Genomic DNA, 27,742 nt, shown 5'->3' with positions numbered 1-27,742 from the left:
GAAAAGGCATTTCCAGTACCTCATATCTATAATCCTAGCTACTCAGGTGGCTGAGATCTGAGGATCACGGTTGAAAGCCTAAGCAGGAAAGTCCATGACATTCTTATCTTCAATTAAGCACCAAATAGCAGGGAGTGGGGCTGTGGCTTGAGTGGTAGAGCACTAGCCTTGAGAAAAAACAAAGCTCAGAGACAGCACCTAAGGCTCTGAGTTTAAGTCCTAGGACTGATACCAAGAAGAAGAAAAAAAAAGCCCACCAAAAATAAACAAAGGAATTGCAATCAAAATTTTAAGAAGCACTGAGAAGTTTGTCCTGACTTGCTGTGGTTGCCAGCCTTTCACCCACACAGTGGTGAATCCATGCTCTTCCTTGCACACCAGTCCCTCTGACATGTAAATGTGAAAAGTCAGCGGATGGCTAGTGTGCCACTTATTTCCCTCACCCTTTTAACAAAGAAGCTATAGGCTCAGACTATAATAAAATGAAATGTGTAGCTTTTATAACAGACTGGTTATGTTTGTTTTCCATTTCTTTTAAGTACATTTGCTAAAGCAAAAGTAAGAATGTATTTAAAATTTACATGAAGTCTGTGCAGAAAGTTCAGAGCAGGAACAGATATCCTGGCCATGGTGGGCAGAAAGGAAACGATGTCCTAGTGCAGTTCCCAGCTGCTCTTTCCTCGCTGTTCTTTCTCTAGCAGAGGAATAAACAGTTCCACTTAGCTGCTTTGTGATGGCATTCCACAAGTCTCTGACTCCTGAGTAGCTAGGAATACAAATATGCGTCACTAGTGGCCCACTCTTTACACGTAGACTTCAGTGCAGGGCGAGTTTCCTATTAGTCATAGAAATGTCTCTTTATTTGGTAGCTAAAAAGAAAAAAGAAAGAACTCAGTGAAAATTAATTTCCAGCCCATAGATCCCTCCTGATCCCTGACCAGTGTCACTGTGTATTTATAGAGCTGATTCCCTGCGCAGCACCATGTGTGAGTCTGCCCACCGGCCCAGCCAGCTCTGATGCCATCCTTACTTTCAGCCACTACGTTGCCTGCATTTCAGCCTCACCAGGTCCCCTGTTGTTTTCTGCACACACTTGGCCCACTCCAGTGACCCCTGTTTAACAAGCATATCTCTCCCTTGGCAAGTCTTCCAGAAAACCTCCCCAGATTCCTCTACCAAGAGCCACTAGTTTGCTCTTTGGTGACAGTTTGCTTACATCAGCCTTATTTGTCGTGGGAAGTTAATCACAGTGGAACCAGCAGCACAAACCAGGCAACTGAATGTGAACATAGGGAGATTGCTTTAGGTTTCCATACCCACCTAACAGCTACAGTGTGGTATGGGGTCTCTCAGATCCTGAAGTATGAGTTTAAGGAAGTATTATTGTTATTTCTGTTATGTTCTTCCAGGAAATTATAAAATACTGAGCAAACAATCCTCAATTCCTAGCACCTTGAAGTAAAACTTTCTGGAGTAAAACTGTATTCAGTTGAGATACTTAAAGACTAGATGCTGAACTCTTCTGTCACCTTTTCTTGATATTAAACATATACACACATAATGTGGTTCCATAACTGTTGATAGTTATTAAAACTTTTTGTTTTTATTTTATTCTATTTAAGTGGTTATACAAAGGAGTTGGCGTTTAGCAGATCAGTTTATGAATATAATGCGTCTTGATCACTGTCACCCTTTTCAACATTCTCACCCATCTAAAACTTTTTTTTAGTGTTTGAATTTATTTTTATCTTGTGGTGAACTTCCTTAGGAGTTTTTAATTTTGCCAGCAGGGGGCAGACTACACTCAGGAATTGCCTTGTAGTTTACCACCTTCAAAAGGACAAGGCTTGCTAGGACACACTACGATCTATGCTGGCTAAATGCTATCGAATATGGCAGAACCTCAAAGTGCTTAGACTTGGATGTTACCACTACCACCCCTTCTTTCTGTTCTGTCACTTAACTCAGCCTGAGATTTTTTGTTCAAGGCTATTGCTGTACCACTTAAGCCACAACTCCTCTTCTAGCTTTTTGGTAGTTTTATTGGAGATAAAAAGTCTTACAGATTGTCCTGCCTGGGCTGAATGGCGATCCTCAGGTCTCCGCCTCCTGAATAGCTACGAATACAAGTATGAGTCACCAGTGCCTGCCTCTTGCCTGTCTTTCTAAGGAGGAAGGATACATAATAGCAAACTAATCTGTACTGGATGCCCAACACCTGAATGGCAAGACGTAGGAACTGAGGAGAGAGAGGATGGGCAGTCTAGCTCTCAGAAAAGATTAAGGAGAAATCAGAAATCTCAAGGCAAACCTTGAAGTAGTTTGGTGCTGGCTTAGGGTTATCATGGTCCTCCTGTTCCCCTAGCCAATTTTCCTTTAGGAGCTTGGCTTTTGGCTGCAGAATTTCATGTTTTTACAACAGAGCTAGATGAATGTCCTCCTGTAGTTTGTTTGTGTCATTGCAACAAGTTGTAGCTAGTGTTTGTCCAGACCCTTCTCCTTCCTCCTTGGTCAGAAGCCATGCTGTATGAGGGGTGAGCTGCTGGGCCAGCTATGTTCTCGTGCTTGTGCTCAGTAGTGCTTGGTTCTTCATGGAGCCTATTCAGTCTTGGAGCAGCGAGGTGAATCTAGGGTCTGGTGTGGGCTATGGATATTAATTGGCTTCAAGGACACTTCTCCCCATTTATCCCAGTTATGTCCCCTGCTAAAATAGGTTAACGGTGTCTAATTAACCACTGAACATTGTCATGCTGCATAAAGATAGCATCCCGGCTCTCCTCTGAGCCACGGTACTTTATCTCCATTTAGATCAGCGCAGTGTTCCATTAGGCACGAGAGGAACATTTCAGCTGAGGTGATGTCTGAGTCAGGGCTGCTTTCAGCCTCTTCTCAGAACCCGGAAGCAGCACTTGAGGCTTGGGTCTGGTGGCAGAGGGACTGAAGTTTTTTTCTGAGCCTCTCTCCTAGGAGCACCCAGTCAGAGTCCCTGAAGTTGGAGTCATAGCCACTCACTGATCCTGCCTTTTGTGTGTGTCTTGATCATGATGGCCAGACCAGGTCCCTGATGCAGTCAGAGGACAGCAAGGACAGATTCTGCAGGCAGGTAGGCAGGGTTTTCTACCTCACAGCCTCCTGGGCCTCATGTCGACCAGTCACAGGACAAACTATGGGATCAGACTTGTCCTCAGCCGACCAGAAGAATGTCTTCATGGTCTCTGAATGCCAAAGAAAGAGGTTGCATGCAAGCAAAAGAAATGTCAAAGGGGGGCTGGGAAGGTGGCTCAGTGGTAGAGCGCTTGCCTTGCATGCATGAGGCCCTGGGTTCGATTCCCCAGCACCACGTAAGCAAAAAGAAAAAAAGCCGGAAGTGGCGCTGTGGCTCAAGTGGTAGAGTGGTAGCCTTGAGCTGAAAAGCTGAGGGACAGTGCCCATGCCCAGAGTTCAGGCCCCACAACCGGACCCAAAAAAAAAAAAAAAGAAATGTCAAAGGGAGGGAGTTTGGAGGGGAAGAGTCTTTTTTTTTTCTTCTTCAGTAATATAAGCTGTTGGGTTATAAATGAACTTATATAATAACACACTAAACAATTAAAGCAGTGCTAACTAGCCATCAGTCCTGACAAGCTGTAGCCCTGCAATAAGCTGAAATTTCCATTGAATATCCCCATCCATGGAAAGGATTATTTGGATTTGAAGCAGAGACTATGGGAGGACATTTCTGTCTGTGTAGGGCTGCCACGGCTCTGTCAGAAAGAGTTATAAACGGAGCTTTGCAGCCCCACAGCCCCGGCTTACATCCCAGCACTACTGCTTTCCTGGTGGTGTGGCCTTTAGCAAGTTACCGTACCTGTCTTGAGCTCCAGTCTCCTTACCTGTAAAACAGTGAATTAAATGAGATCACATGATCATATATATTTGTTATATGTTATTATAATAAAAGCAACATATAAATAATATACTGTGAGTTCTCAGTGCCTAGTGAACTCAGTAAATGCTGACAGAGGCTATCCTCAGCCCTCACCCTTTCTACGTTGCTTTTTTGGTGTTTTTTTTTTTAAATTACAAACTACATTAATTGAAATGTTGCCTTATTTATTATGAATTGGGTGAGAGTGTTTTATATAGCTCTGTATTTCTTTTTTTTTTCTTTCTGTTTATGTGGTGCTGAGGAATTGAACCCAGGGCCTCATGCATGCAAGACAAGCGCTCTACCACTGAGCCACCTTCCCAGCCCCACGTTGCTTTTTTGGAAGAGCTGTTGAGACCCTGGGAATGGGATATTTCCCTTGAGGTCAAAGGCTTGGGCATGGTGGCTCAAGCCTGTAATCTCAACTACTCTAGAGGTGTAAATGGAAGATTGAGGTCCCAGGCCAACTTGAGAAAAATGAGCAAGACTCTATCTCAACAACAACCTAGGCATAGTGGCACATATTTGTGATCCTAACTATTAAAGAAGGGATATTATAGTCCAGAACCACCAGAGTAAAATTGTGTTTGAAAGACAAACTAAAAGCAAAAGGGCTAGGATATGACTCAAGTGGTAGCGCTCCTGAGTTCAATCTCTAGTACCAGGGGTTGTTGGAGGGATGTGGCTGTGATCAAATCCAGGAGGAAAAAATGAAAACTTAAGTTCAGGTCAGAGAAAAGCCAAGATGAAAACCAGGAAGGAACTGGGCTCCAGTGGTTCACACCTTATTCCTAGCTACTCAGGAGGCTGAGATCTGAGGATTACAGTTAGAAGCCAGCCTGGGCAGGAAAGTCCATGAGACTCTTATCTCCAGTTAACCAGCAAAAAGCCAGAATTGTAGCTGTGGCTCAAGTGGTAGACTGCTAGCCTTGAGCAAAAAAGTTTAAGGACAGTACCAAGTCCCTGAGTTCAAGCCCTAGTATTCTGTTCCAAAGAAAGGGGAAGGAAGGGAAGGGGAGGAGAGGGAAAGGAAAGGAGAGAGAGAACAAACAAGAGGGAACTGCTGAGCTGAGGGACTGGGCTTTAAATGAAGGTGGGAATAGAAAGACAACTTTAAAGACATACCCAAAGCTAAGCATAGTGGTGTATGCCTGTAATCCCAGGTACTTTGGAGATAGAGGTCAGAGGATCTCAAGTTTGAAGCTAGCCCTGCACAATTGGTGAGACTCTATCTCAACGACAAAGTATGTAAAACTGCAAAGACTGGGGTCTGGCTTAAGTAATAGAGCTTTGCATGAGAAGTATGTGTTTAAAGAGTGCCAGTGGCTTTTGACAATTGTTTCTATTTACAAAGTACCACGAAGAGATGGTGTGATTTCCCTTTGCCAAGCCACAGTCTAGATAGAGACCTTCACCAGCAGGGAGGGAAGAAACCTATGCGTCCTTACTCCTGTTACCTGCGAGTCCACAAGGCAGGAGGTGAGGAAGGATGTTTACTCTTGTCCAAAGGCAGAGGTTCAGCGCATGATGGAGGGCCTCTTAAAAAGGAACCTGGCATTTCATTTACTTTTCAAGGTGCTGGTTCAGCAACCTCGGAGCTTTCCATTTTGCGTAGTGAACACGTGGCCCTAATACAATCTGAATTTCTCTGGCCTGCTGTGGTGGCAAGTTTCTGGGCTCCCGCTTGATTTGTACTCTGGCGTGAGTCTCAGGAACTCAGCTCAGGCATCCGGGCTTCCCCCTGTGGGCCTTTCAGGCCCCCTAGCCATTGCCTCCTCATCTCACCCTCCAGGTCAAGTTGACGTTCATTAACACTGCCAGCAGAAGCAAGGAGGCACCTCGGGAGAAGACAGGCAGGTTTCTGTTTTGCTGCTTAGCAACTAGAGTGTCCAGCTTCAGATCTGGAATAAGGTTGGGGCACTGATTCTCATAGCTGTGACTAGGGCCCATTTCTAGAAATTACTACCTCAGGGGGCCTATCACATGGCCATTGATGAAGCCTTGCAAGTGTGATTCTGTCATGTGCCACTGGTTTAAGAATTACCTGTTTAAAAGATTCTCTCCAGCTTTCAATTCTCCAAACTGTCTTCTACAAGTAGGGAGAGTCAAGAAGGGACTGTGTGCAGGGGAAATTCAAACAGAGGTCTGGGTGCTTTAGGGATGGCTTGAGAGCAGTGTGTTTGGGCCGAGGGTGCCGAGGGTGGGAGTCAGAGAAGAGGACCTGGTTTCAGCTGTACCACTAACTAGCTGTGTGATCTACCTCTCATTGCATAGTAAATGGTACTCCTAAATACACATGTCTCTTCCCAGAGCTCAACGAGAGAGTAGTGTTGATAGGTGTGGAAGTCGTTAGAGAGTTGACAAGTACTGTCGGTGTGAGGTGGCCTCACAAGTATTATTATGTCCATCACCAGGTTCCCAGCTCTCTGTTAGCCCTTTCTGGAAACAAAGCTCAAGGCCCCTGGGCAGTGGTGGATGGGGAAGCCTGGGGCCATGCCGAGCACATCTCTGCAGATTGCATGCCTCAGTGCTGGGACCAACCCACAGGCCCCAGCAACCACAGCCTCTTCTCCTCAGTTAGGAAAGATGTGTCTGTGTGGGGAATATTAATCAGAATATTATCTCGGCCTCTGCCCCAACAATCTGTGAGAGATAGGACCTCAGCCCTAAATCCTCTGTTTACATACTCTGATGGGCTGTTGTAGACCACTGTGTTTTATCTTTCTGTTTGTTTTCTTGTTTGTAACCTGTCATTAGCAATTTAAAATACATATTATTATGATAGGTTTTATATGTGTGTAAGTATGTATGCAAAAGCAAGGAGTTTCCATAATACTTAGACCATTTGAAATATACTTCTTTTCTATGCTTTAAAAAATAAAGACCAAGAAAGAAAAATGAAATAAAGAAGAAAGGATAATAGCAGTGTGCTCAACTGATCTCATAGCTCCCTAGTGGGTCATGACCTGTAATCTAAGAAACATTGTGCTAGATTTAGGCTCTTCTGGGCTCTGTGTCATTGTGCTTCCTGAAATGCCTTTGGGGACCAGCTAGATAAAGAGAACTGTGCAGAGGATTTTCTTTTAGAGTATCTTCTTGGGATACATACGTGAATTATTGCATATTCATATTGCTTTGGAGACAGACCCCTCTACCAGTTCTCTTCCCCTTTAGTCTTGGCTTTCTCACATTCATTCTCACTGTGCAGTGTAGGAATTAACCTGCTTGTCTTCTGTCACCTTTCAGAAAACTTACAGTGTAGATAGACTCAGTGACTTAAAACTAGACTTGGGCCTCAATGGAAGGGAGTTCCCGGACCACCTGAACTCAGGCTTCTCTTTGCAGTTCCACTGTGCCAGACTTTTTGCTGAAAGAATCCAGATATCTGGACTTTGGTACAAAAACTCCCAGTTGTGGCAGTGAATTCATGTTCAAAAGAATATACAGCAATGTGGTCCAGGTCAAACTCCACAAGGCTCCAAAGTGGCCAGTTTTCTATCCGTGACTCAGAGCAGGAATAGGGGCTTTATCCCGCTAAGTTTTGCTTCTCACAAGCAAAAGGTACCCACAAACCTGTCATTTCTGAGAGAGTAGAGGGTGGGAATGCAAGAATGAACTCAAGAAAGAGCGCCCGCACAAGCACGCCACCTGAGGGCATCCTGCTGCCTTGCTTAGGGCTGCCATTTTGTTCTCTCTCTTTCCTCTAGTGGATGGTAACTAAAGTTCTTGAGTTCTCACTAAGAGGAGAGAAAAGGATAAGGGCTGTGCAGCAATTAATCAGAATATTAAACTTGCCCCATTTGGGTATCAAGTTGATAAATAACAATTTGCTCTCCTCTCCAAATAACACTATCATTCTTTCCTTCAGACAGAACCACATTGCTCAGGAAAGGAGCGACTACATGCTAGCAGGGATATATTTTGGTATACAATGAGGGCATTGGTCTGGTCTGGTCTGCCCAGACTCTTTGGTCTTGTTCTTCTCTTGCTCATTTTTATCCAGGCACTGCTGCCCATAGTGACATATTGGTTGAGTCATTTGAACAGTGGGTTTGTAGAATTACATACTGACAAGGGCAGTTAGATACAATGATCCCTGGGCATGAGAGGAAATAAGACAAAGGGCCTTCCATCATCCTCCTACCCAGACACGGCCTCAGTAGTCAATCTGCATTCATAGTCCTTGGACGTAGAACAGGCATCAGAATGGGACATCACTAAATTACATGAAAAGTATTCCATTTATAATTTCAAATGTTTAAAATTATTTTAACTGATGGACAATTAATGTATGGTTAGACTCTTGTAGGGCATAACTTACATCTTGCAGAAATCCGTGGCTGGCTCCACTGCAGCTCTTATTGGTAAAGCCATTGTCAAGGGCCTTTGAGAGCATCCTACTGCTAGGCCATATGACATTGACACCACCCTTTACCTCTGCTCATCATGGTGTTAGATTTCTGATCCAAAATCAACAACAACTGTAATAATAACTCCCTTATTGTGGGAATTTTCAGACATAAAGAAATGTAATCACTGGGCTGGGAAGGTAGCTCAGTGGTAGAGTGCTTTCCTTGCATGCATGTGGCCCTGGGTTCAATTCCTCAGCACCACATAAGCAGAAAAAGCTGGAAGTGGTGCTATGACTCAAGTGGTAGAACACTAGCCTTGAGGTGAAGAGTTGAGGGACAGTACCCAGGCCCAGAGTTCAGGCACCACAACAGATACACACACACACACACACAAAAAAAAAAGAAAAAGAAATATAAACACCATGTACCCCCAAACCCAACTTTAACCACAATCAGCAATTGCCAGTCTTATTTAGACTTTCCATCAGTATTTTTCAGAACGTCAGTAGTGACCTTAATAGATTAGAATTGCCTGGGAATTTGTTTAAAATGTATCATTCTGTACTGAGGGTGTGGTTCAGTGGTAGAGTACCCTGCCTAGCATGGGTGAGGGCCTGGGTTTAATCCTCAACATCTCAAATAGTGGTGATGATGATGGTGATGATAATGATCATGAGGATGCTGACAGTAACGGTGACATAAAAGTACATAGTCATTGTCTGCCTCTTCTTCATATCAGCTGATTCAGAAATCAATTACTGCAAGCCCAGCATCCTGGTTCTCATAGAATGTCTTAGGCTCACCCTTTACCCAGTGCTGGCCATGTGGTCTGTGGTCCTTCATGCAGATGAGACAGAAGAGCACTGGCTGAGACTGCAGCCTAACCCACATGGCCAGCGCCTCCTCTTTTGCTCCTGGGAAGCTATATGTGCTGATAACTAACAGCACAAAATAAGACCCAGAGCCTCTGCTGTAAGAAAATATTCTGCTAATGGTCCCATTCATGATATCTTCTTGAATTTCAAGTTTCGTGCTAAATCTGCACTGAAACTCAACGATTTAATTTGGGGTTACACTGATATAAGGTTGTAAGCAGGCTCTACTGTGTCTCTAGTTCAATGCATTCGTGCTGGTTATGGGGCTTGGTCCATATGGAGGGATTCAGGCAAATCAAGCCCTTGGTATGTTATAGTTTACCCCCACAGTTCTCATTCCTCAAGATCCTACCGTGATACATGACACTCATAAGTTCTCATAAACTTCACCTTCTTTTCTTTTTTTTCAGATTGGTCAAGAAAGCTCCTGAAGAGATAGAAGAGTATGTTTCCACTGATCTTAAATATCCTTTGGTGACCTTGGTCAGCTATTTCAGTCTTGGTGGTCATTCTCTTCAGCCTAGTTGAACACAGTATTAAAGAATAAGTATAAATTGGTGCTAGAATTATGCATAGTGAAGCCAGAGCTTGGGTAATGCTCCTAAACTGAAGGTCTGGACTCTAGCATTAATGTCTGTGTCATATTCTCACCATGTAGGGTTTTTTTTTGTTGTTGTTGTCATTTGACATGGGGCCTGAACTCTGGGCCTGGGCACTGTCCCTCAGCTCTTCAGCTCAAGGCTAGTGCCCTACTTCTTGAGCCACAGCATCACTTTTAGCTTTTTTCTGCTTATGTGGTGCTGAGGAATTGAACCCAGGACCTCATGCATGCTAGGCAAAGCACTCTACCACTGAGCCATCTTCCCAGCCCCACCATGTAGCTTTTAAAATGGTACATCCAGGTATTGGGGTAATGATTTGTTCTTTCTACTATAATAATACAGATTTCCAGAGCATGCCAGCTTTCTTTTTTTTTTTTTTTGGTCTGGTCGTGGGGCCTGAACTCTGGGCCTGGGCACTGTCCCTCAGCTCTTCAGCTCGAGGCTAGTGCTCTACCACTTGAGCCACAGCGCCACTTCCGGCTTTTTTCTTTTTTTTTTTTTTTTGCTTATGTGGTGCTGAGGAATCGAACCCAGGGCCTTGAGCATGCAAGGCAAGCGCTCTACCACTGAGCCACCTTCCCAGCCCCCATGCCAACTTTCTAAATCAGGCCTTTACCTAAGATTTATATCCCCCCAAAAAAGGGAAAGAAGGCTTGTAGGTACAGGTGGTAGTAAAGGCAGGGCCACCCAGTCTTCTACCTCCAGGAGCAGGAGGAGCATTTTTGTCATAGTCTGTGTGATGATTCCCCGTAGAATGGTTTGTTGAATGACAGGGCAGGTACCATGGTAAACTCATTTATCAAATTAGATTTGACCAAGAGCATAGAGGAAGAGAGGTCAAGAAACATTTTTATCTTGGGAAAAGAATGGGTACGGTAAAAACTGAGGCTCTTCTTTCTGGGTTTGAAACTCATTTTTTTCCCTCCTTTTTTCTTTTTTGGGGTCAGTCGTCGCCTCAGACAGAAGAGCCTGTACGGATCAGATGATGGAGGAGGTAAGATGCCCTAGAGTTAGTCCAGAGGTCTTCCAGAGGCCTCTGAGCCTCCTGAAGATTCCTTGAGCTACAGCTAAGGTATCATTTTCTGTAGCCCAACTCAACATTTGCAGTGGTCTCGCCATATGTCACCCTTCACACATGACTTACCCCATTTTCACTGTATATGAATGTTTAGAATCCATTATGCAGTATGAATCATATGTTATATATTGTAGAACTCATTTCTAGAATTAACTTTGCTCAGAGAATTACTTGGTTGGCTAGTGAAGGCTGCTTCTTTGAACTCAGAATGTCCAGTGGGCAGGGGCCTCCCAGAATGACTCCCTCATACTCAGCTTTGAAAATGCCTGTAAGGAAACCTGCTTGTTCCCTTAGTAGAGTCACAGGTTTGTGTTGTTTTTCAAACAAAATAAAAATGCATTGACTCATGAACCTGGGAAGACCAAGAATAGGAGAGAATGATGAAAGGGTTGACCTTGATCAAGATGCGTTGTGCTCATAACCTTACCTATGAAATTATAATCTATTTATACAACTTAATAATAAAATTTAAGGGGTGGAGAATGTGGCTTAGTGGTAGAGTGCTTGCCTAGCATGCATGAAGCCCTGGGTTTGATTCCTTAGTACCACATACGTAGAAAAGGCTAGAAGTGGTGCTGTGGCTCAAGTGATAGAGTGCTAGCCTTGAGCAAAAGCGGATCAGGGACAGTGCCCAGGCCCTGATTGAAAGCCCCAGGACTGGTAAAAAAAATAATAATAATAAAATTTAAAAAGTAAATAGAGACTCTAGGGCTTAGACACAGTGGCTTATATCTTAATTCCAGCTATTTGGGAGGTAGAGATTGGACAGATCATGGTTTGGTGATCCATGTCCAGGCAGAAAATTAGTGAAAACACCCCTACCCATCTCAACAAATAAGCCAGGTGTAGTGACACCCACCTGTGACCCATCTGTATTAGAAGCCTTAGGTAGGAGAATCCAGGTCCAAGCAGGACTTGGGCAAAAATGCAATTCTGCCTAAAAAGTAAGCTAAAAAGCAAGAAAGGCTAGAGATGGCTCAAATGATAAGGCCTTGAATTCTCATCCAGGCACCAGTGGCTCACTCCTGTAATCCTAGCTACCCAGAAAGGCCTTGAATTCTCATCCTCAATGCTACTTTAAAATAGTAGTCTCAGCCAGGCACAGTGGCTGACTCCTGTAATCCTCGCTACTCAGAATGATGAGATCTGAGGATCATAGTTAAAAGCCAGCCTAAACAGGAAAGTCCATGAAACCCTTTACCTCTAATTAGCCACCAAAAACCACAAGTAGAGATGTGACTCAAATGATAGAGCACTAACCTTGAGCACAAAAGCTCAGTGACAGCGCTCATAGTTCAAGCCCCAGTACTGGAACAAAACAATGTAGTCTGTGGAAGCAGGAGATTGAAAACAGAAACAATTTCCTGTTTCTGTTTGACCATTGCCTTTTGGTGCAGTGCAGGACTGGATGGCATAGTGACTTCCTCTTTCAGCTCTGAGCAATTGGGCTCACTTCCACCTTTTACAAGGGCTATGGCCCTTTACATCCTGGGGTCCAGTTTTGACAGAACTGAATAACTCAAAACCAGAGGAATAATAAATCCTTCTGGCCAACCAGAAAGTGTTTTTATTCCTAAAGGACAAGCTGAGTTGAGCCACTTCTAGCCAGGGGCGATCAGAGACTTAATTCTGCAAGTGTAGCAATCTGGATGATCTGAGAGCTCCGAGTTTAAGGGTAATTGCTCAATTTTCTATCCATGTCAACAGGGAAAATAGGTGAAAGTGGCTGAACACAGCCAAGCAATGAGGCTGGAAGACACGTGGGCTGTTGATGGAATTAGAAATATGCTATCTCTAGAGAGCTATCTCTCCATCACCCCTGTGTCTCTCCCATTCTCTGTTCATGTCTGTCTCCAGGTTTTCTCTCTTTCAGGCTGTTTCTCATACTTTGTTTAACCCTTCTATCCTCCATACTTATAACTGGCCAGCTCAGGTCCACTGAGCCTTTTCAGCTTTAATGAGGAGAAAGAAAAAGTGAAAGGAATTCTTTCAAAAAAAGATAAAAGAGAGCTGGGTTCTGGAGGCTCACTCTTGTAATCCTAGCTACACAGGAGGCTGAGACGTTAGAATTGCAATTTGAAGCTAGCCTGGACAGGAAAGTCTGTGAGATTCTTATCTCCAATTAAACACTAAAAAAAGCTAGAAATGGAACTGTGGCTTACTTGGTAGAGCACTAGCCTTGAGCCTTGAGCAAAAAAGCTCAGGGACAACATTCAGACCCTAAGTTCAAGATATAGGACTGGAACAAAAAAGGAAAGACAAGAAAAGATTAAAGGAGACTTAAAAAATTACTTTATTGTTGTTTTAAAGGTGGTATACAGCAGTTACCTTATATATGTCAGGTATAAGTACATTACTTCTCTTTTGCTTAGTATCATCTGTTCCTCATGCTCTCATTCCCTCCCTCCCATCTCCACCCATGAGTTGCATGGTTCACATTCATCAATGTCCAGTGCAATCATTGTGCTCTGCTGCTGCACATTTTCACTCATTTTCCACTGATTCTATGCCCTTCCCCCATGTGTATACACTGCATATGAGGTAAAGAATACATTGTCATCCAAAAAAATGATAAGACAGATTTGTTTCCTTAGCTTTAGAGTTTGTTTCAATATGTATATTATTATATGTACATAGGAAGAGGTGCTTGGGTATTGCAACTTCTTTTCCCCTAAGACTATCCTCTTTTGGTCTCACTGTGCATGGGTGTCTAGAATCCTGTATACTTGGTGATATCCCATTGTGTTTTCAATCTAACTTCCTCATATCAGGGAGAACATGCACTATTTGTCTCTCTGATCTTGGCTTACCTTGCTCAACATGATTTGTTCTAGTTTTTTCCATTTCCCTGTGAATGTCATTTTATCCTTTCTAATGACTGTGCAAATTTCCACGGTATATAAGTACCACATTTTTTGGATCCATTCATCTATTGTGAGGTATCTAGGTTGTTTCCGAATCTTGGCTACTGTGAACAGTGCAGCAATGACCATGGATGTGCAGGTGTCCTTGACGTGTCTTGGTTAAGATGCTCAGGATAGATGCCTAGGAGTGGTATGGCTGGGTGGTAGGGAAGGTCTGTGTTTAGTTATCTCCAGCCTGCTTTCCAGAGTGGTTATATTAGTTTACATTCTCACCAGCAGTGCAGTAGGGTTCCTTTGTTTCTACATCCCCACCAGCATCTGTTGTTGTTTGAATTCAGAATGTTGGCCAGTCTAACTGGGTAAGATGGTATCTCAGGGTTGTTTTGATTTGCATTTCCTTTACAACCAAGGATAATGGGGACTTGGCTGCCTTACCCCGTTTGTGCTTAGTAAGTACCTTCCATTGTCCTTGATCAAGCTTCATTCAGGAAGTGTATAAGACTTCCTGAGTAGTTCCTAAGCCTCATTCTTTGGCCTCCCTAATTTTACTTATACCTACCCTTTGTGGGTTATGAAATAATGCTCCTTAATTTGTGTAACTAAGTTCAGAGTTGTTAGGACACTAAGGCCTTCCTGCCCTTCTCTGACTCATGCACAGCAGCTTCATAGTTCATGCCCAGGGTTGTGTCAGGGCTTGGAGGATGCATACTCACTGGTCCAAGAATCAAACTGCCTTCCCCTTTGTCTGTGTCTTGTCCTATTTACAGGATTTTGGGTAGGCACTTGGAAAAAGAAGTCATTCCCGTAGGAAATGGTATTGATCATTAATGTTGGTAAGTGTTTGCTGTGAGCTAGGCACTGTGCTAACTGCTTTACCTGCAGTACTTTAGCTAATCCACACAATAATTCTGAGGAGACAGTGATTATCAACGCCTTACAGAGGTGGAAATGAAAGCTTTGTGAAGTTAAATAACTCACTGAGGTCATATGGCTAATAAGCAGTGATGTGCTGGTAAATTAACCGCTGGCTCTCCAGGGGAAAAAACAGACATGATAGGTAGTGTTTGCCAATTACTGTGGTGCAAATACTCCCACTGTGGCTGGTTTCAGGCTACCAACATGATATCACTGACCACACAGATATGGGATGTAATGGGTAGTATCGCATTGCTATATTGTATTTCCACTGTGAATTACATTAGGTGTAAATTATTGTGAGAGCATTGGTACAGTCAAATGTAGTAACATACAGGAGGTAGTGAGTTTTGAGGTAGGGTGTGTGCGTGTGTGTGTGTGTGTGTGTGTGTGTGTGTGTGTGTGTGTGTGTGTGTGTGTGTGTGTGTGTTTGCGTGCGCCAGCCCTGGGGCTTGAACTTAGGGCCTGGGCACTGTTCCTGAGGTTTTTCTGCTCAAGACTAGTACTCTACCACTTGACCCATAGCTTCACTTCTGACTTCTTGGTGGTAAACTTCTGACTTCTTGGTGGTAAATTAGAGATAAATGTCTCATGGACTTCTTGTCCCGGTTAGCTTTGAACTTTGACCCTCAGATCTCAGCCTCCTGACTAGCTAGGATTACAGGTATGAACCACTGGCCACTTGGCCAGGTTTGAGTGTTTTTTAGCTGTGTGTGTAAGTTTACATTGCTTGATGTGTATGTTTGACAGTCTGGTTTTAGTCAGTTTTTTTCCCTGACTATTACAAATCACCTGATAATGAACGGAGTTCTATAAAAACAGAGTTCTATTTTGGTTGTTAGTTGGTTGTAGCCGATTGGTATGTATTTCTAGAGGGGTGGTAAATGGCAACAGCAAAAAAGCACAAGGCAGAGCAAACTGTACCTCATGAAACAGGAAGCAAGAGGGAAAAGAAGAGACCAGTTTACACTTCCTCTTTAAAAGAATAGCCCATAATTATCTAAAGTCCTACTAGGCTCCATCTCCTAACGTTCTACCATCTCCTAGTCACACCATCCAGGGATCCAAGCCTTTAACACTTTGGCATTTCAACCTCCAAACTACAGCAAACCTGCATGCAGAATTCCCAAAAATTTAGCAGGTGTTTTTTTGAGCAGGTATGAACTGCTTTTCTGCATACTTGCACTAGTAAGTGGTAGAGCTAGGTTCAGATGTGGTCTCTGTGATTCAATCCTCTATTCTCAAAGGCCTGTCTCATTTGCTCCTAGCTGTAGTTTTGTTCCTGTACATTTTCCCTTCAGATTTGTTCTCCTCTGTTGGTTCTTAGAGTCACCCATGGCCCATTTTCTCAGCTCTGCTAAGCCTCTCACTGTGAGGTCTTGTCCACAGCAATATCTGAGCTGGACAGAGATTCCAAGAGGCCCACGTGTTAAAGCTCTCATGAAATGAAGCATATTTTTCAGGTTTGACTCGTCCTCTCTTCCTGTTATCTGTTCATCTCGATCAAGCCCACTGAGATTGCTTTTACATAGTGAATTCTTGTGCTATGCTGAATCCTTCATAGGGGAAAACCAACTTTAGGAGTCTCACCACATGTTACAGGTAGTGGTGCGAATACTGGGAAGTTAAGGAGGCTTGTAAGTCCTTGGAGTTCCATGTCCGTAGCTCTCCCAGCCTGGATCTTTGAGACTCAGCAGAGGAAAAAAATGAAGTGATAGTACAGAGACGCAGGAAATTCTCCTGCAATGTAAAAGGCCTCAGTGAGTAGTGCCATAGTATACACTCTGTGCTTAGGCTGCAGTGGGCCAAAAGTGGAGTCTGTGTAAATCAGTTGCATTGCAGGAAATTAATTTTGTGAGGGTACTGATGATATACAAATGAGTGATCCTTTATTTGCAGACCATGACTGTGGCTATGGGACATTTGGAAAGACTATTATAAGCAGTCTGTTAGAAAGAGTTGTATGTTGGGGCTGGGAAGGTGGCTCAGTGGTAGAGTGCTTGCCTTGCATGCATGAGGCCCTGGGTTCAATTCCTCAGCACCACATAAGCAGAAAAAGCTGGAAGTGGCACTGTGGTTCAAGTGGTAGGGCACTAGCCTTGAGCTGAAGAGCTGAGGGACAGAACCCAGGCCCAGAGTTTCAGGGTCCACAACTGACAAAAAGAAAGAAAGAAAGAAAATAGAAAAGAGGTGTATGTTGTTTAACCTTGTTAGATGTATTTTTCTGGACAGCTAGAGTGAAGATGTCATAGAGACCTTATTCATGTATGTATATATGAGTGTGTGTGTATACATGTGTGTAAGTATGTGTGTGTATGTGTTCCCCCCTCCCACGCCCCCCGGGCTTGAACTCAGGGCCTGGGTACTGTCCATTAGCTTTTTCACTCAAGATCAAAGCTGTACCAACTTGAGCCACAGCTTCACTTCCACTTTTGAGTGGCTAATTAGAGATAAGAGACTCATAGATGTTCTTACCCAGGTTGACTTTGAACCTCATTCCTCAGATCTCAGCCTTCTTAGTAGTTAGGGTTACAGGCATGAGCCACTAGTGCCCAGAAAGACATCACTTCCCTCATCTTGATGATAAGGAAACTTAGGAGCAGAATTAGCAAGTCTTTATTTATTTATAGTGTTGGCAATGGGGCTTGAACTCAGTACTTTACACTCTTGCTTGGCTTTTTTTCATGGCTGTCACTGTACTACTTGAGCCATACCTCTACTTCTGGCTTTTTGGTAGTTATTTGCAGATAAGAGTCTCATAGGCTTTGAACCACAATCTTCAGATCTCAACTTCCTGAGTAGCTAGGATTATAGTCATATGCCACTAGCATCAGCTAGCAAGTCATTGTATAAGATCAGCAAGTTAGAGCAGATCCAAGACAGTTTCCTGACTCTTTTTTGTTTTTTTTGTTTTTTTGTTTTTTTTTTTATGGCGGGAGAGGGTAAAAGGGAAGAGGACAAATGCATGGAGAGAAAGGATGGGCGAATACAGCCCATGTACATAGGTGTAAATGGAATCACATAACTTGAGGGTATGGATGAAATTGGGAAGATGGCAGAAAATGATGAAAGGATGACACTGATCAAGATGCATTGTTCTCTATTTAATCATTTAATCTGACTTACTGAGTTGAGTTTCCTGACTCTTAATGGGGTGTACCTTCTGCACTAAAAAACTCTCTAGACCAGGGATCTGAATTTAGATCTTCTTGGTAGGCAGTTACATCTATATTCCTGGAAGCTAAGAAAAAAAAAGAGCTCTATGATTGGCCACAGCTGATGTCCAGAGTGAATATGATACCAGAATAATGCCATGGACTTCTCAGGACTTACTTTACTTGTTTTTACATAGCTCAGATTTTTGCTGGAGGTGATTCAAAGTCCCAAGGTGCCAGCCTACACCATCACAGAGAGGATTTCCAGGAGCAAGTTGAAGAGATGTTTGGAGTTAACAGCAGTACACAGCAGAGACTGGTTTGGCTGTATTCTAACCCCAAAAAGCATAGTGCCAGGGGAAGTTTTGATAAACAATGTTACACTTGGAACAGATTTAGTTAACTCAGTCATAACCCTCCTATTCAGATCCAGCTAAAAAGAAGCCCAGAGTCCTGATCAGTCCTGGCAGAACAAGGAGAGAGTGCTTTATGCCTAGTTCAGTGTCCCAAAGTCTCTAGACTTCCCAGAATTCCCATCACAACATCTCAGTCCAAATGGTTGGCACTAGCCTCTTTTCCAGGGAGTCTGTTTACTTTGTTCATGTGAGTAGCTTACTTGCATGCCCTTATCTGAAGGGGCAGAGTAGAAGAATGCAAACGAAAATCGGTGTCATGCCTGCATTTTAACTGAAGCAGGTTTAGAAATACAAGGAGAACATGCCATCAGCGTCCTGTTATGCTGTGGTCTTCCTGGAGAAATGTGACTGGCGGCTAATCAGCCAACCTTGAGAGCCCTAGCAGAGGTGAAAAAGAACTATATCTCCCCCAAATTAGGCTAGAGATCAGGGTTTCTGTCTGGTCTCATTGAGAAGATGAAGTTCGTCCCATTTAGACTTGTGTGGCTGTCCAGAAATGGCTGTGAGCAGGTTCTAGCCTTCAGGGAGGACAGGCAATTGAGGATGAGAACAACTGAGACTACCATGTGTGGGCAGGCCCACACCAAGGTGAACCACAGGCAGGGAGCTCTAAGGCTCCTTAGGTTATATGACTGGAAGGAGCAGCTCAGTGTGCTGAAATGTCTCTTGCAAATGATAGGTGCTGCAGAAAGAAAAGGCCCAATGCTCTGTACAATGAAAAAAGACAGGTAGAGTAAGAGAGCTGCTTTGAATAGGCTGTGTGCCTGAGATGTCTGGGGACTGAGCACAGAGCTGGCTCAGTTCTCAGTTGTAAGGGTGGTGGCCAGGTATTGTTCACTTGAGATGAGAAGGGACAGGTGTGTTGATGCATCTGAGACTGGAAGTAGGACATCATCTAGCCCTCACTTGGAGAGAAGTCTTTTCCTTCTGACACTTGCACGTGGACCTGAACCAGCAGCACCAGGGATGGCAGCAATCTGGAAAGAGGTACCGGGAAATTCTCTCACTCTTGCAAGAAGTGAACTGATGGTCAAGTGGTTCTTCCTTCTCAACTTTCTAGAACTTCACAGATGTTCACTATGTGTGGAGTGTGTGTGGCCTCGCCCATATACACACAGGAGGACACATTGGGAATGTGCTTCCTGAGTCCATAAGTGTGCTTGACGGACTGGGTTTACCTAAAAGACCCTTTAAGAGAAAGCTCTTGAAAGATGATTACAGAATTGAGACACCATCATTTAAAAGTGCCCGAGGCAAACTCCTTTGAAAATTGCAGCAGCGGAGGGACAGAGAAAGAACCACGCAGCCCTTGATTGTTGCGCTGCTCCCTCAGGACCCGTCCTCCCCCTCCCCCTTCGTTTCTCATCTGATAAGAGAGCGAGCAGCAGTAAGACTCCTCATCTATCTTATGAAAATCCGATTCCGAATGGCTGTGATCAAAACCAGCTGGCTGTCACCAGCAGTGGCCTTGCGCGGAGGGAGCCTCTCAGAAGCATCCCGTATGTGGGGGTGTCACGGGTGCCACTGATCAAAGGAGCAGTTTTTTAATAAATATATATAAGGAAAAGATACAAAACCTAAGGATTTAGAATAAAAGCAGAGTGGTTTGTCTTGTTTTTCTCTGCGTTACACGAAGAGGATGAAATAGAATCACATTTGCCTGGTTTCTGTCACACTTTGACCGTGCCTCTGTGAAATCACTCTCTGTCACATTAATACTGTCGCACTCATCCTCTCTTGGATTGAAGAGAGTGGACTCTTCTTCAGGCTTCATTCCTTCCAGCCACTCAGTGTGTGTGCATGTGTGTGTATGTGCTGGTCATGGGACTTGAACTCAGGGCTGGGTTGCTGTTCCTGAGCGCATGCTCGCTCTCTTCTCTCTCTCTCTCTCTCTCTCTCTCTCTCTCTCTCTCTCTCTCTCTCTCTCTCTCCTCTCTCTCCTCTCTTGCTCTTTCTTTCTCTTGCTCTCTCTCTCTCCCTCGCTCACTCACTCTCTCTCTCCCGCTCTCTTGGCTAATGCTCTACCAGTTGAGCTACAGCTCTACGTCTGGACTTTTGGTGGTTAATTGGAGATAAGAGTCTCACAGACTTTCCTGCCCAGGCTGGTTTTGAACCATGAGTCCTCAGATTTCAGCCTCCTGAGTAGCTAGGATTGCAGGTGTGCCTCAGTGCCTGGCTCCACTCATTGTTCATCTCATGTAGTCCTTAATATATCTTTACAGACAAAAGTTGCAGAAATCCACCAGGAAGCAGTGAAAGGAGGAGGGAGGAAGCATGTCTTCATTTCCTTTGTCACCAGTCTGATAATGGTCTTTAGAGGCCACTCTGCCAGGTGACAAGTCTTGTCATAATTGTGTACTTTAAGGCTCTGGGCCAACTGAGGTTTTTTCCCCTCCCCTTGGACAACCCTGTTGGTCCCTGCTTGTCTCTCATGAGCGCTGCCTGTGAATCTTTTACAAGGTTCACCCATCCGTTTTGTCAATACTGACACCTTTAGCCTGATCAGTGGTTAGTGGCTGGCATGGCTCAGGGGGGAAGTTTCCCTCTGGGGTGTTACATTCATGGCTGACATCTCTGTGGGTAACAGCATAAGGATAGATATTCACAGAGCAAACTTCCAGGGGCCAAGTGCTTCCTTAGCACACTTCCTTCCCTGTTGATGATTCAGCCGGAAACCACCCATGGGGAGGCCTGGTCTGTGTCAGGCGTCAGTCAGGCCAAGCTTTTGTCTCCACCCAGGATTGGCCAAAAGAGTTGTCTGAGCACTAGCAGCTCTGAGGAACAGTGTTTACCTTCCTCCTCTCAAGGTCTGTTCTGTTCCCCAGCAGCATCAGCAGAGAATCAGTGTAGCAGGAACACAGGGCACTTCAACATCTGGAACCCAGATAAAAAGAGCCACCTCACACTGACATCCCAGGGCAGGTGCCTCCTCTGTCTCCCTACAGCACGCACTGGCTGCACATCTGGGCTGTGGTCCTTCTTGCTCCTGTGTTTTTGAATCCTGGTGCTCTGGTCACCAGCACGGTTCCCTAGCTCTTCTCGCCTGCCAGTAGCGAGGACAGCATGGACCCGCATTGCTCAGCCAAAATCACAAGGGACAAGTCTTAATAAAGCAAGCCTGCCAAGGACCTGGAGACATGTTTGTGCCCCTTGTCCCCTGATTTGGGGAGTGCAGGGGAACGCTCTGGAGCTCCTCCGAGACCTCTTTCTCTTGTTCCTTCAGTGTTTGAAGCCTGTTGCCTACTGCTTTCCCCCTTTTCCCTTTAAAAAAAAACTCCATTTTTTCCACTTAGAAAAAAATTATTTATACGATTGAGATCCACTAATTAAAGCCATTTTCTGGTATTTGGTTACTGGAGCGTTTGATGTCTCTCTGACAAGACCATGAAATGCACGGGGTGTCCACAGGGACAGAATTTGCTGAACACGGCTCTTTGTAAATGAGGGGACATAGTGTCGCAGCAGCTCATGAATATGAAACGCCCATGATGCCACCTCAGTGGACTTGGGAACACAGATGAATCCTGTCATGTGCTAAATGAGACCAATTTCTTTCACTTAACTTCATCTTCAATCAGACCTTCTTCCATTTGCCTGTTTAAAATTCCCCCTACGTGAGGCAGAAGGTAACAGCATTCAGTAAAACAAAGTTTTGCAGCTGCAGAGGAAAATCATAATGATCTCTGGCTTAAAGTTGCCATCTCCTAAAAATGTGGATGTTGTTTTCTTTTGCTTGCAAACTCTACTAATATGTGTTGACTTTGGGCACAGAATTAGGATTGGTCTGGGCTGCTTTTACTGGGGGTGTCCTGAAGCAGCATGCCCAGATTGTTTTCATGTGGACTGGCAGTTGAACTTGGCTCTGAATGGTGGGTGTGAGCCTTACCTGCCTGTAAATCCCCTTCATCGGCCAAGCAGGGTGGGAAGAAGCTTGAGAAACAGGCATATGGGCTTGAGAGCAGTAGTACACGAGGTGAGGGGCCAGATGTCAGTAAACATCCCGAGGGGCCTGGTAGGGTAGAGGTAAGCCAACTACTTGTATCATTTTAGTAAGATGTCAAGGTAAGAATGTGCTAGAATACAGAAGAGACTTTATAGCTTTATAAAAAGCCTTTCTGGATGCATACAGAAATCTCTGACCAAGAAAACCAGCAAAGAGCTGAGGACCTTGCTCCATGTAAAACACTTACCTAGCATGTTCAGGGGCCAGGGTCTATCCCCAGCTTTGCAGGTGATAATGGGAGTGGAGGAGAGGGAAAGGGGGGGAAAAGAGGGAAGGAAGAGAGAGAGGGAGGGAGGGATCGAGGGAGGAAAGGAGAGAATAAAGGTAGGCAGGCAGTAAAAAGAATATGAACTAATGGGACATACAGTGGAGGGGCTCCCTTCCTGAAATGTCACTGCCCAGGTAGGACCAAAGGTCAGCTAGGTAGCGTCCTTTGGGTCTTCCTTCTCACAAGACTTCAGTGTTCGTTCCAAGTAAAAAGCCTGCATAGTGTTGGAGGTATACTCATGTCCACCTAGTAAACTCACTTCTGTTCCGGAGATGCAGACAGCTGGATGGAAATGCAGACTAGTGCAGGATGTGTCAAGAGATGTGAGGCCACCTCACCAGAAGAGGCAGCTTGGTTCTTGATGTCAGGCCTTGGGAGTGGAACAGAACCCTTCTGGGATTTTGTTTGGTAGTTAGTGGTTTTGTCCCCTGTGCTAATGTTACCCATGATGGATGTATCTCAGGGTAAACAGCCACTTCTCACTTCTTTGAAGCCAGTTCTGACTAATCTAGTGCTATTCTGTACATTTATAATATTTCTTTAGGCACCACTTTCTTCTCCCTCCCTTCATCCTTCCATCCTTCCTTCCCATCCTTTCTTTCTTTATTCTACCAGCAAAACTACATCCAGCCCCATGCTTATTTATTTCTGTGGTTTTTATCTGGTATTTGCTTTGTCTGATGAGTCTTTTAGGTGCAGACACTAGTGTTCTAATATCAAGATGAGTTTTCCTCCCCTCTCCCTCCCCCTTCCCCTTGCCCTCCCCCTCTTCCTCTCCCTTCCGGCACCCTCTCTTCCCCACACCCCCTTCTCTTACTAGTACTAGGGCTTGAATTCAGGGCTTCTCCCTTTCACCCAGATTTCCTACTCATGCTACCACGTGAACCACACCTTCAGTCTGGCATTTTGTTGTCTTGAAAACTTTTCTGATTGAGCTAGTTTTGATCTTTGAGTATCTCCAGGATTGCAAGTTACTTTTGCACTTTTGCCCATGCTACCCTTTGCTTCAACTCGCAGCTGTTCTGTCCTTCGTTCAGGAAGACCTTCCCTAACCCCTCACCCATGTCCCAAATTCTAAATTAGATTGTCTCCAGACTTCATTAAATGCATTGTGGAGCATTTATTCAATAGAATACTATTTAGACAATTATGTTAAAAAATAAGAAATACCTACATCTGTAGAGGGTGCAAGGATAGGAGTGCCAGAACAGTGCGTATGTAATGTGATTTGCAGGCATTCTAAAAGGACTGATGTGCTATGATATTTGTAAACTCTCTTCAGTAAATTCTACACAAGAAATTAACTGATTGCTTCTAGGGAGATGACTGGGTCTCATGGCAGGAGGTGAAATTTTATGTTAAACTTTACCCAGCCTTTGACTTTATTAACTATGCTACTTTCACACATTCTCTTCTGAAAAACAGTCATCACTGGGCAGGCTCAAGATTCTTGGTTCTTCTTCTTCTTCTTCTTCTTCTTCTTCTGATGATGATGATAGATAGATAGATAGATAGATAGATAGATAGATAGATAGATAGGTAGATAGATAGATAGTTTTAGTTGCTCACTAGTACCAAAAGAAGACTGTGTGTGTTAGCACTCTTAAGCTTTGCATGTTAAACTTTAAAACCTGAATGAGACTAGGCCACCAGCCCACATACTCAAGTCTGTCTCTGACTCAAGCAAAGTAGAGCTGGACCATTCCTTTTAAGTAATTTAGTGAAGAAGCAGATTTCTGAAGTCTGCTTTATTTCTTAGTTTGTTCATGGTTTCTGTGACAGAGGTGTGGTTGGGAAAAGAGATGGAGAGAAAAAGAAAAACAGCTCCCCACAACATATTATGTCCACATAAGCAAGCACTTGTCTGTGATTATAAATCAGAAACTAGAAAATGGTGAAGTTCTTTGAAGTTTGCCCAAAACCTGCTTTGTGGCCACCTGTTCTGCTGGGGGCCGGGAATTGGATGGCCTGCCTCTGCTGCGACGGCACAAGCTGTCACTGCACCGGAATGTTCCAGCTTGCCTTGGCCTGGCTGTCATTGCTGGCTTTGTCCCATGCAGGCATTTCACTGAGTTCTACTGGGCACCAGGCTTCCAATTAGAGAGAAATCCCACTGTGTGGCCAGCCCCACCAGTGCCACTCTGAGTGGCCCCCTTGCTAAGGCCTGCGCCGACCTCTGATCCATCACAGATGGGCCGGCCCCACACTCTTTGTGCACATTTGGAGGAGGAGGTAGGGACCAAGAGGGAAGCCCATGGGAAGCACGAGTGGACATTGGGCAGAAGTGCAATTCCTCTGAGCTTGGAGACGCTGGGCAGAGTTGACAGGACCCAAATGCTAAAGTTGTAGAGGGAATGGGGAGTTTGGGAAGACCCCGTCCTGAGCCCCAAACTCAGCGTGGGGCATTTTCTTATCAACTTCTGAATATTCATCTCAGGCTGGACTCCATAGCTGAGGAATGCCAACAGTGAGCAGCTAACTGGCTCACTCCAAAACTGTCACACTGCTGATGGCACATGGCACAGTCAGGTCCCTGTGCAGGGGCTGTACTGACTCCCAGCCTGGAGCCCCACTTGGCCAGGGCTCAGGAGCAAGCAGCACTGTCAGCTTGCACAGTGCTAATCACTGAGCCAGTGGTGTTAGCATAAGAAGTGGGATCTTAGTGGGTTCCACATCTAGTTTTTAGGAGTCAGGGAGTGGAAGCTACTCTTTGAACAGCTTCTTTCTAGATACAGGACTTGCTGAATGGTGCTCATTATTTTGGGGGTGTTGTGTGTGTCTTTATTTCCTGTTAACACTTTATTTTCATCCCTTGTCGCTGTCTTTCTCTGCCTGTCTCTTTCTGTTTCATTTCTTGTGTCTCTGCCTCTCCGTTGCCTGCTCTGTCTCTTTCCAGGTACATCATTTGTGAGTAATAATAAAGACAGCAGGCTTAGAACTGACGTTTATGTACTCTGGCTTAGCAATGGCAGAGTCTAAATAATGAATCGGCTGAAAGTGGCAGGAGCCTCCCCAGCTGTTCTTGGAGTGATTCCAGGTCTCTTTTAGAAATGAAGCTTTCTTCACTCTCTCCTCTCTGGGCCTTTTCCTTCTTTTGGTTTTTGCAGTTAGTTTGGAAATCCTAGAACTGTCTGGTCCCACTTGGATTTTTTTTCTTGCCCCTGATTGATTTTTTTTCCTGCTCTTAATTGATTAAAACAAAACTGCTCAACCCCTCAGTGATACTGACTTAGAAGAGGAAACATTTCAGGAACTTGGTTTGTCCCAATGAGAAGATGGCCAATTTTTGGCAACTTGAGGAAGTTACCATAATGAAGTGCTATGCTGTCCCATTTCCTAATGTAGTTAGACTGATAGAAGAACTCGCCTCATGTTCTGCATGCATCTATAATTGTGTCTGGACAGTTCAGAAAAGGAAAACCTCCATGAGACAGCAAGAAAAATATGATGGTTAGAATCAGTACTGTGTTCTAGTAAGCCTGGCAGATGGAAACTCTGCCCTCTGAAACAGCAATGGGGAGCCAGCTGGTGTATCACTGGTATATCATCTGGTATTCACTAGACACTGTGGGGGAAAGGGGAGTGGAGGGGGCAAACAGGAGAAAATGAGGAAGCGGGTAACATGGTTCAAAAAGAAATGTACTCATTATCTTCCTCTTGTAATTGTAATCCCTCTTTACAATCAAATGTACAATCAAATTTAAATAAATTAAATGCCCTTCAGCTGCAGGTGAAATGTGGTGGCCAGGACTGGGACTATTGCTTTCTAGAGCTGATGCATGGGTAGATCTTGGTCGTGAGTAGGTAGTTGCTCACAATGATTTTACATCATCAGTTGTGTGTCTAACCATGCCAGGCACATTCATTAGTTCCTCCCAGATTTTCCTCTGTCCTGTAACTGTCTGTGAATGCTGGGACTCTCTTTACCTTCTCTACATGTCTCTAGGGAGGTCCACTTCAGGGCCCCTAACCTGGCATAAGCCTCAGAATCACTGGAGAAATCACAGGAAGGATGTCTGAACCCTGCTAGGAGGTTCTCTCGCAGCTGGTTCTGGGATAAGGCCTGAAGCAAAGAAATTGCTGAAGCTCCACCTTTTTTTTTTTTTTTGAATTTTAAGTTTTTTTTTAAATAAGTATTTTTTTATTGTGGAAATACTGTACAGAGGGGTTACAATTACATGGGCAAGGTAATGAGTACATTTCTTTTTTTGGGGGGGGCGGTCCGGTCGTGGGGCCTGAACTCTGAGCCTGGGTGCTGTCCCTCAGCTCTTCAGCTCAAGGCTAGCTCTCTACCACTTGAGCCATAGTGCCACTTCCAGCGTTTTTTTCTTTTTGCTTATGTGGTGCTGAGGAATCGAACCCAGGGCCTCATGCATGCAAGGCAAGTACTCTACCACTGAGCCACCTTCCCAGCCCCATGAGTATACATTTCTTATCAAGCATTGTAGCCTCCTCCTTTGTTTCCCCTTCCCATCCCTTTGCATCCTCCCTGCCCCCGTACTCCCCCCCCCCCCAGCCAAAGTTGTAAAGTTAGTTTTTCGACATAACGACTTGTCCATCTCATTGTTACAATAGGTCCTCCTGTATCCCTGTTTTAACGATTTGTTTTTTCCCTTCCCCTCCACATATACCAACATCAAATACAGTGAAAGCAGGGGTTCTACTATGGGGGAGGGACATACAAAGCAACAAAGACATAATCTTATAAATATGTTAGAAACAATCACATGAAAGATCACCCTATTTTTTTTTTTTTTTTGGTCAGTCATGGGGCTTGAGCTCTAGGCCTGGGAGCTGTCCCTGAGCAATTCAGCTCAAGGCTCATGCTCTACCACTTGAGCCACTTCTAGTTTTCTGGTGGGTTTTGTGTGTGTGTGTGTGTGTGTGTGTGTGTGTGTGTGAGATTAAGTGATTACATAATTTCCCAAATTTCACAGTATTGTGGGATAGTGATGCTCATTTAAAGTCACAAATACATTCTAACTTTCCTGGAGCAAATTGTCTATCATGGTCTATAACATAAAACGGCGTACACACATACACCATACATGCGATCAGCAGCATAGGGTTATTTAGTAGTGGTTTGAGCAGATGAGTGGAAGTTCTTTGTTTCTTAAGTTCTGTTAATTTTGTCGTATCACCTAACATTTATTTAACATCCACTTATCAGGGAGAGCATGTACTGTTTGTCTCTTTGCTCTTGGCTTACCTCGCTTAACATGATTTCTTCTAGCTCCATCCATTTCCTTGCAAATGCCATTATTTTGAAGCTCCACCTTTAACCCTAAAGTATACCCATCATTTGGTACC

General features: G+C 44.3%; 1 protein-coding gene across 1 annotated transcript in view; it reads left to right on the top strand.

Annotated features, from left to right (window-relative positions):
* The window catches only part of Ift43 (intraflagellar transport 43), a 75,661-nt gene that overhangs the window by 46,407 nt on the left and 1,512 nt on the right, over positions 1-27,742 (top strand). Inside the window, exons 4-5 of the mRNA XM_042692646.1 lie at positions 9,542-9,574; positions 10,681-10,727. Of these exons, the coding sequence (XP_042548580.1) occupies positions 9,542-9,574; positions 10,681-10,727 (80 nt within the window). The remainder of the gene's footprint in view (positions 1-9,541; positions 9,575-10,680; positions 10,728-27,742) is intronic.

This window comes from Dipodomys spectabilis, unplaced genomic scaffold (assembly GCF_019054845.1).
Source record: "Dipodomys spectabilis isolate Male_0828 unplaced genomic scaffold, ASM1905484v1 ptg000157l, whole genome shotgun sequence".
NCBI classification, from domain to species: domain Eukaryota; kingdom Metazoa; phylum Chordata; class Mammalia; order Rodentia; family Heteromyidae; genus Dipodomys; species Dipodomys spectabilis.
Note: the sequence above shows the minus strand (reverse complement) of the source record. Positions and strands in the feature narration are given on the sequence as shown.